The sequence below is a fragment of the Hyperolius riggenbachi genome, chromosome 2 (assembly GCF_040937935.1).
Source record: "Hyperolius riggenbachi isolate aHypRig1 chromosome 2, aHypRig1.pri, whole genome shotgun sequence".
NCBI classification, from domain to species: domain Eukaryota; kingdom Metazoa; phylum Chordata; class Amphibia; order Anura; family Hyperoliidae; genus Hyperolius; species Hyperolius riggenbachi.
Window position 1 is genome coordinate 573,360,919 of NC_090647.1, and position 9,066 is coordinate 573,369,984.

The following is a 9,066-nucleotide window of genomic DNA, read 5'->3' on the forward strand; positions in this document are numbered from 1 at the left end:
ACAGCGTCACCAACTTCCACCACAATGCCAACTTCCACCACATCGCCAATTTCCACCACGTCACCAACTTCTACTGCGTCACCAACTTGTACCTCTTCACCAACTTCTACCACATCACCAATTTCCACCACGTCACCAACTTCTACTGTTTCACCAACTTCCACCACATCGCCAACTTTTATCACTTCACCAATTTCTACCACGTCACCAACTTCTACTGCTTCACCAACTTCCACCACAATGCCAACTTCCACCACATCGCCAACTTTTATCACTTCACCAATTTCCACCACGTCACCAACTTCCACCACAATGCCAACTTCCACCACATCGCCAACTTTTATCACTTCACCAATTTCCACCACGTCACCAACTTCTACCGTTTCACCAAATTTCTGGTAGTGGCAGTCTGGTAGTGGAGGTGGCAGTCTGGTAGTGGCAGTGGCAGTCTGTCACCGGTCTGGTAGTGGCAGCGTGTCACCGGTCTGGTAGTGGCACTTTCAGTGTGTCACTGGTCTGGTAGTATCAGTGTGTCACTGGTCTGGTAGTGGCAGGGTCAGTGGCAGCGCATCACTGATGTGTCACCGGTCTGGTAGTGTCAGTGGCAGTCTGGTAGTGTCAGTGGCAGTATGTCACTGGTCTGGTAGTGTCAGTGGCAGTCTGGTAGTGTCAGTGGCAGTATGTCACTGGTCTGGTAGTGTCAGTGGCAGTATGTCACTGGTCTGGTAGTGTCAGTGGCAGTATGTCACTGGTCTGGTAGTGTCAGTGGCAGTCTGGTAGTGTCAGTGGCAGTATGTCACTGGTCTGGTAGTGTCAGTGGCAGTATGTCACTGGTCTGGTAGTGGCAGTGTGTCACTGGTCTGGTAGCGTCAGTGGCAGTGTGTCACCGGTCTGGCAGTGTCAGTGGCAGTGTGTCACCGGTCTGGTAGTGGCAGTGTCTCACTGGTCTGGTAGTGGCGGCGTGTCACTGGTCTGGTAGTGATAGTGGCAGTGTGTCACCGGTCTGGTAGTGGCAGTGGCAGTGTGTCACCGGTCTGGTAGTTTCAGTGGCAGTATGTCACTGGTCTGGTAGTGTCAGTGGCAGTATATCACTGCTCTGGTAGTGACAGTATGTCACCGGTCTGGTAGTGGCAGTGGCAGTGTGTCACCGGTCTGGCAGTGGCAGTGTGTCACTGGTCTGGTAGTGTCAGTGTGTCACCAGTCTGGTAGTTTCAGTGGCAGTGTGTCACCGGTCTGGTAGGGGCAGTGGCAGTGTGTCACCGGTCTGGTAGTGTCTGTGGCAGTGTGTCACCGGTCTGGTAGTGGCAGTGGCAGTCTGGTAGTGGTAGTGGCAGTCTGGCAGTGGCAGTCTTGTAGTGGCAGTGCCAGTGTGCCACCGGTCTGGCAGTGTCAGTGGCAGTGTGTCACCGGTCTGGTAGTGGCAGTGTGTCACCGGTCTGGCAGTGTCAGTGGCAGTGTGTCACCGGTCTGGTAGTGTCAGTGGCAGTGTGTCACCGGTCTGGTAGTGGCAGTGTGTCACCGGTCTGGTAGTGGCAGTGTGTCACCGGTCTGGTAGTGGCAGTGTGTCACCGGTCTGGTAGTGTCAGTGGCAGTCTGGTAGTGGCAGTGTGTCACCGGTCTGGTAGTGGCAGCATGTCACCGGTCTGGTAGTGGCAGTGTGTTACCGGTCTGGTAGTGTCAGTGGCAGTGTGTCACCGGTCTGGTAGTGGCAGTGTGGTAGTGGCAGTGTGTCGCCGGTCTGGTAGTGGCAGTATGTCACCGGTCTGGTAGTGGCAGTGGCAGTGTGTCACCGGTCTGGTAGTGGCAGTGTGTCACTGGTCTGGTAGTGTCAGTGGCAGTATGTCACCGGTCTGGTAGTGGCAGTATGTCACTGGTCTGTTAGTGGCAGTGTGTCACTGGTCTGGTAGTGGCAGTATGTCACTGGTCTGGTAGTGGCAGTGTGTCGCCGGTCTGGTAGTGTCAGTAGCAGTGTGTCACTGGTCTGGTAGTGTCAGTGGCAGTGTGTCACCGGTCTGGTAGTGGCAACATGTCACCGGTCTGGTAGTGGCAGTGTGTTACCGGTCTGGTAGTGTCAGTGGCAGTGTGTCACCGGTCTGGTAGTGGCAGTATGTCACTGGTCTGTTAGTGGCAGTATGTCACTGGTCTGGTAGTGGCAGTGTGTCGCCGGTCTGGTAGTGTCAGTAGCAGTAGCATCGCCAATTTCCACCACGTCACCAACTTCTACTGCGTCACCAACTTGTACCTCTTCACCAACTTCTACCACATCACCAATTTCCACCACGTCACCAACTTCTACTGTTTCACCAACTTCCACCACATCGCCAACTTTTATCACTTCACCAATTTCTACCACGTCACCAACTTCTACTGCTTCACCAACTTCCACCACAATGCCAACTTCCACCACATCGCCAACTTTTATCACTTCACCAATTTCCACCACGTCACCAACTTCCACCACAATGCCAACTTCCACCACATCGCCAACTTTTATCACTTCACCAATTTCCACCACGTCACCAACTTCTACCGTTTCACCAAATTTCTGGTAGTGGCAGTCTGGTAGTGGAGGTGGCAGTCTGGTAGTGGCAGTGGCAGTCTGTCACCGGTCTGGTAGTGGCAGCGTGTCACCGGTCTGGTAGTGGCACTTTCAGTGTGTCACTGGTCTGGTAGTATCAGTGTGTCACTGGTCTGGTAGTGGCAGGGTCAGTGGCAGCGCATCACTGATGTGTCACCGGTCTGGTAGTGTCAGTGGCAGTCTGGTAGTGTCAGTGGCAGTATGTCACTGGTCTGGTAGTGTCAGTGGCAGTCTGGTAGTGTCAGTGGCAGTATGTCACTGGTCTGGTAGTGTCAGTGGCAGTATGTCACTGGTCTGGTAGTGTCAGTCGCAGTATGTCACTGGTCTGGTACTGTCAGTGGCAGTCTGGTAGTGTCAGTGGCAGTATGTCACTGGTCTGGTAGTGTCAGTGGCAGTATGTCACTGGTCTGGTAGTGGCAGTGTGTCACTGGTCTGGTAGCGTCAGTGGCAGTGTGTCACCGGTCTGGCAGTGTCAGTGGCAGTGTGTCACCGGTCTGGTAGTGGCAGTGTCTCACTGGTCTGGTAGTGGCGGCGTGTCACTGGTCTGGTAGTGATAGTGGCAGTGTGTCACCGGTCTGGTAGTGGCAGTGGCAGTGTGTCACCGGTCTGGTAGTTTCAGTGGCAGTATGTCACTGGTCTGGTAGTGTCAGTGGCAGTATATCACTGCTCTGGTAGTGACAGTATGTCACCGGTCTGGTAGTGGCAGTGGCAGTGTGTCACCGGTCTGGCAGTGGCAGTGTGTCACTGGTCTGGTAGTGTCAGTGTGTCACCGGTCTGGTAGTTTCAGTGGCAGTGTGTCACCGGTCTGGTAGGGGCAGTGGCAGTGTGTCACCGGTCTGGTAGTGTCTGTGGCAGTGTGTCACCGGTCTGGTAGTGGCAGTGGCAGTCTGGTAGTGGTAGTGGCAGTCTGGCAGTGGCAGTCTTGTAGTGGCAGTGCCAGTGTGCCACCGGTCTGGCAGTGTCAGTGGCAGTGTGTCACCGGTCTGGTAGTGGCAGTGTGTCACCGGTCTGGCAGTGTCAGTGGCAGTGTGTCACCGGTCTGGTAGTGTCAGTGGCAGTGTGTCACCGGTCTGGTAGTGGCAGTGTGTCACCGGTCTGGTAGTGGCAGTGTGTCACCGGTCTGGTAGTGGCAGTGTGTCACCGGTCTGGTAGTGTCAGTGGCAGTCTGGTAGTGGCAGTGTGTCACCGGTCTGGTAGTGGCAGCATGTCACCGGTCTGGTAGTGGCAGTGTGTTACCGGTCTGGTAGTGTCAGTGGCAGTGTGTCACCGGTCTGGTAGTGGCAGTGTGGTAGTGGCAGTGTGTCGCCGGTCTGGTAGTGGCAGTATGTCACCGGTCTGGTAGTGGCAGTGGCAGTGTGTCACCGGTCTGGTAGTGGCAGTGTGTCACTGGTCTGGTAGTGTCAGTGGCAGTATGTCACCGGTCTGGTAGTGGCAGTATGTCACTGGTCTGTTAGTGGCAGTGTGTCACTGGTCTGGTAGTGGCAGTATGTCACTGGTCTGGTAGTGGCAGTGTGTCGCCGGTCTGGTAGTGTCAGTAGCAGTGTGTCACTGGTCTGGTAGTGTCAGTGGCAGTGTGTCACCGGTCTGGTAGTGGCAACATGTCACCGGTCTGGTAGTGGCAGTGTGTTACCGGTCTGGTAGTGTCAGTGGCAGTGTGTCACCGGTCTGGTAGTGGCAGTATGTCACTGGTCTGTTAGTGGCAGTATGTCACTGGTCTGGTAGTGGCAGTGTGTCGCCGGTCTGGTAGTGTCAGTAGCAGTGTGTCACTGGTCTGGTAGTGTCAGTGGCAGTGTGTCACCGGTCTGGTAGTGGCAGCATGTCACCGATCTGGTAGTGGCAGCATGTCACCGATCTGGTAGTGGCAGCGTGTCACCGGTCAGGTAGTGGCAGTGTGTCGAAGGTCTGGTAGTGTCAGTAGCAGTGTGTCACCGGTCTGGTAGTGTCAGTGGCAGTATGTCACTGGTCTGGTAGTGTCAGTGGCAGTGTGTCACCGGTCTGACAGTGTGTCATTGGTGGCAGCATGTCGCCGGTCTGGTAGTGGCAGTGGCAGTGTGTCGCCGGTCTGGTAGTGGCAGTGTGTCACCGGTCTGGTAGTGGAGGTGGCAGTCTGGTAGTGGAGGTGGCAGCATGTCACCAGTCTGGTAGTGACAGTGTGCCACCAGTCTGGTAGTGTCTGTGGCAGTGTGTCACCGGTCTGGTAGTGGCAGTGTGTCACCGCCGGTCTGGTAGTGGAGGTGGCAGTCTGGTAGTGGCAGTGGCAGTCTGTCACCGGTCTGGTAGTGTCTGTGGCAGTGTGTCACCGGTCTGGTAGTGGCAGTGTGTCACCGGTCTGGTAGTGGAGGTGGCAGTCTGGTAGTGGAGGTGGCAGCATGTCATCAGTCTGGTAGTGACAGTGTGCCACCAGTCTGGTAGTGTCTGTGGCAGTGTGTCACCGGTCTGGTAGTGGCAGTGTGTCACCGGTCTGGTAGTGGAGGTGGCAGTCTGGTAGTGGAGGTGGCAGCATGTCGCCGGTCTGGTAGTGGCAGTGTGTCGCCGGTCTGTGGCCAGTGATGGGCTCACCTGGTCTCTAGCTGTATCTCTGCCATCCTGTGTCCAGTAATAGGACTTGCTGCACCTCCTCCTCTTGCCTCCTCTGAGTCGTTACATCTCTAGAAACAGACCAGTAACTATGGGGAAACCGGTCCCTCCTCATTCCTCTGACAAACACTCTGTCCATGAATGGTTAATAAGCTGGAAATTCTTCTCAGACCGGTATAGAAAGCGGAGTGTACACAGGAGATGGGTGACAATGACAAGCAGGTGAGCTCTGCAGGTGACATCTGAGAAGACCAATGGCGGAAGCTCTGGGAATGTCCGATAATATTGGTTGCACAGCATCCTTGTTTTATGCATCCAAAGTCACAGTTCACCGCTAATCATCAGGTATTTTATCGCATCAGGTGTGTGACAGAGGGGGTTCTGGGATACTGGTCTGGTCAGGTAAGTAGCAGAGGGGGTTCTGGGATACTGGTCTGGTCAGGTAAGTAGCAGAGGGGGTTCTGGGATACTGGTCTGGTCAGGCAAGTGGCAGAGGGGGTTCTGGGATATTGATCTGGTCAGGTAAGTGGCAGAGGGGGTACTGGGATATTGGTCTGGTCAGGTAAGTGGCAGAGGGGGGTTCTGGGATATTGATCTGGTCAGGTAAGTAGCAGAGGGGGTTCTGGGATATAGATGTGGTCAGGCAAGTAGCAGAGGGGGTTCTGGGATATTGATGTGGTCAGGTAAATAGCAGAGGGGGTTCTGGAATATTGATCTGGTCAGGTAACTAGCAGAGGGGGTTCTGGGATATCGATCTGGTCAGGTAAGTAGCAGAGGGGGTTCTGGGATAATGATCTGGTCAGGTAACCAACAGAGGGGGTTCGGGGATACTGGTCTGGTCAGGTAAGTAGCAGAGGGGGTTCTGGGATACTGGTCTGGTCAGGTAAGTGGCAGAGGGGGTTCTGGGATATTGATCTGGTCAGGTAAGTAGCAGAGGGGGTTCTGGGATACTGAGCTGGTCAGGTAAGTGGCAGAGGGGGTTCTGGGATATTGATCTGGTCAGGTAAGTAGCAGAGGGGGTTCTGGGATATCGATCTGGTCAGGTAAGTGGCAGAGGGGGTTCTGGGATATGGGTCTGGTCAGGTAACTAGCAGAGGGGGTTCTGGGATATTGATCTGGTCAGGTAAGTAGCAGAGGGGGTTCTGGGATATCGGTCTGGTCAGGTAAGTGGCAGAGAGGGTTCTGGGATATTGATCTGGTCAGGTAAGTGGCAGAGGGGGGTTCTGGGATATTAGTCTGGTCAGGCAAGTAGCAGAGGGGGTTCTGGGATATTGGTCTGGTCAGGTAAGTGGCAGAGGGGGTTCTGGGATATCGATCTGGTCAGGTAACTAGCAGAGGGGGTTCTGGGATATTGATCTAGTCAGGTAAGTGGCAGAGGGGGTTCTGGGATATTGATCTGGTCAGGTAAGTAGCAGAGGGGGTTCTGGGATATAGATCTGGTCAGGTAAGTAGCAGAGGGGGTTCTGGGATATTGGTCTGGTCAGGTAAGTGGAAGAGGGGGTTCTGGGATATTGATCTGGTCAGGTAAGTAGCAGAGGGGGTTCTGGGATATCGATCTGGTCAGGTAACTAGCAGAGGGGGTTCTGGGATATCGATCTGGTCAGGTAAGTAGCAGAGGGGGTTCTGGGATATCGGTCTGGTCAGGTAACTAGCAGAGGGGGTTCTGGGATATTGATCTGGTCAGGTAAGTGGCAGAGGGGGTTCTGGGATATCGATCTGGTTAGGTAACTAGCAGAGGGGGTTCTGGGATATTGATCTGGTCAGGTAACTAGCAGAGGGGGTTCTGGGATATTGATGTGGTCAGGTAATTATCAGAGGGGGTTCTGGGATATAGGTCTGGTCAGGTAACTAGCAGAGGGGGTTCTGGGATATCGATCTGGTCAGGTAAGTGGCAGAGGGGGTTCTGGGATATTGATCTGGTCAGGTAAGTGGCAGAGGGGGTTCTGGGATATTGATCTGGTCAGGTAACTAGCAGAGGGGGTTCTGGGATATCAATCTGGTCAGGTAAGTGGCAGAGGGGGTTCTGGGATATCGATCTGGTCAGGTAAGTGGCAGAGGGGGTTCTGGGATATTGATGTGGTCAGGTAAGTAGCAGAGGGGGTTCTGGGATATCGGTCTGGTCAGGTAACTAGCAGAGGGGGTTCTGGGATATCGGTCTGGTCAGGTAAGTGGCAGAGAGGGTTCTGGGATATTGATCTGGTCAGGTAAGTGGCAGAGGGGGGTTCTGGGATATTAGTCTGGTCAGGCAAGTAGCAGAGGGGGTTCTGGGATATTGGTCTGGTCAGGTAAGTGGCAGAGGGGGTTCTGGGATATCGATCTGGTCAGGTAACTAGCAGAGGGGGTTCTGGGATATTGATCTAGTCAGGTAAGTGGCAGAGGGGGTTCTGGGATATTGATCTGGTCAGGTAAGTAGCAGAGGGGGTTCTGGGATATAGATCTGGTCAGGTAAGTAGCAGAGGGGGTTCTGGGATATTGGTCTGGTCAGGTAAGTGGAAGAGGGGGTTCTGGGATATTGATCTGGTCAGGTAAGTAGCAGAGGGGGTTCTGGGATATCGATCTGGTCAGGTAAGTGGCAGAGGGGGTTCTGGGATATTGATCTGGTCAGGTAAGTGGCAGAGGGGGTTCTGGGATATTGATCTGGTCAGGTAACTAGCAGAGGGGGTTCTGGGATATCGATCTGGTCAGGTAAGTAGCCGATGGGGGTTCTGGGATATTGATCTGGTCAGGTAACTAGCAGAGGGGGTTCTGGGATATCGATCTGGTCAGGTAAGTAGCAGAGGGGGTTCTGGGATATCGGTCTGGTCAGGTAACTAGCAGAGGGGGTTCTGGGATATTGATCTGGTCAGGTAAGTGGCAGAGGGGGTTCTGGGATATCGATCTGGTCAGGTAACTAGCAGAGGGGGTTCTGGGATATTGATCTGGTCAGGTAACTAGCAGAGGGGGTTCTGGGATATTGATGTGGTCAGGTAATTATCAGAGGGGGTTCTGGGATATAGGTCTGGTCAGGTAACTAGCAGAGGGGGTTCTGGGATATCGATCTGGTCAGGTAAGTGGCAGAGGGGGTTCTGGGATATTGATCTGGTCAGGTAAGTGGCAGAGGGGGTTCTGGGATATTGATCTGGTCAGGTAACTAGCAGAGGGGGTTCTGGGATATCAATCTGGTCAGGTAAGTGGCAGAGGGGTTCTGGGATATCGATCTGGTCAGGTAAGTGGCAGGGGGGGTTCTGGGATATTGATCTGGTCAGGTAAGTAGCAGAGGGGGTTCTGGGATATCGGTCTGGTCAGGTAACTAGCAGAGGGGGTTCTGGGATATCGGTCTGGTCAGGTAAGTGGCAGAGAGGGTTCTGGGATATTGATCTGGTCAGGTAAGTGGCAGAGGGGGGTTCTGGGATATTAGTCTGGTCAGGTAAGTGGCAGAGGGGGTTCTGGAATATTGATCTGGTCAGGAAAGTAGCAGAGGGGGTTTTGGGATATAGATCTGGTCAGGTAAGTAGCAGAGGGGGTTCTTGGATATTGAGCTGGTCAGGTAAGTGCCAGAGGGGGTTCTGGGATATTGGTCTGGTCAGGTAAGTAGCAGAGGGGGTTCTGGGATATTGAGCTGGTCAGGTAAGTGCCAGAGGGGGTTCTGGGATATTGGTCTGGTCAGGTAACTAGCAGAGGGGGTTCTGGGATATTGATCTGGTCAGGTAAGTGGCAGAGGGGGTTCTGGGATATAGATGTGGTCAGGTAAGTAGCAGAGGGGGTTCTAGGCTATAGATGTGGACAGGTAAGTAGCAGAGGGGGTTCTGGGATATAGATGTGTTCAGGTAAGTAGCAGAGGGGGTTCTGGGATATTGATGTGGTCAGGTAAATAGCAGAGGGGGTTCTGGGATATTGATCTGGTCAGGTAAGTAGCAGAGGGGGTTCTGGGA

The 9,066-nt window shown here is 53.9% G+C and overlaps 1 protein-coding gene across 1 annotated transcript in view; it reads right to left on the reverse strand.

Moving 5' to 3' along the window:
- The window catches only part of PDE9A (phosphodiesterase 9A), a 174,922-nt gene extending 169,641 nt beyond the window's left edge, over window positions 1–5,281 (reverse strand). Inside the window, exon 1 of the mRNA XM_068271051.1 lies at window positions 5,138–5,281. Within this exon, the coding sequence (XP_068127152.1) occupies window positions 5,138–5,163 (26 nt within the window). The 5' untranslated portion in view covers window positions 5,164–5,281. The remainder of the gene's footprint in view (window positions 1–5,137) is intronic.
- Between the last annotated feature and the right edge of the window lie 3,785 nt (window positions 5,282–9,066).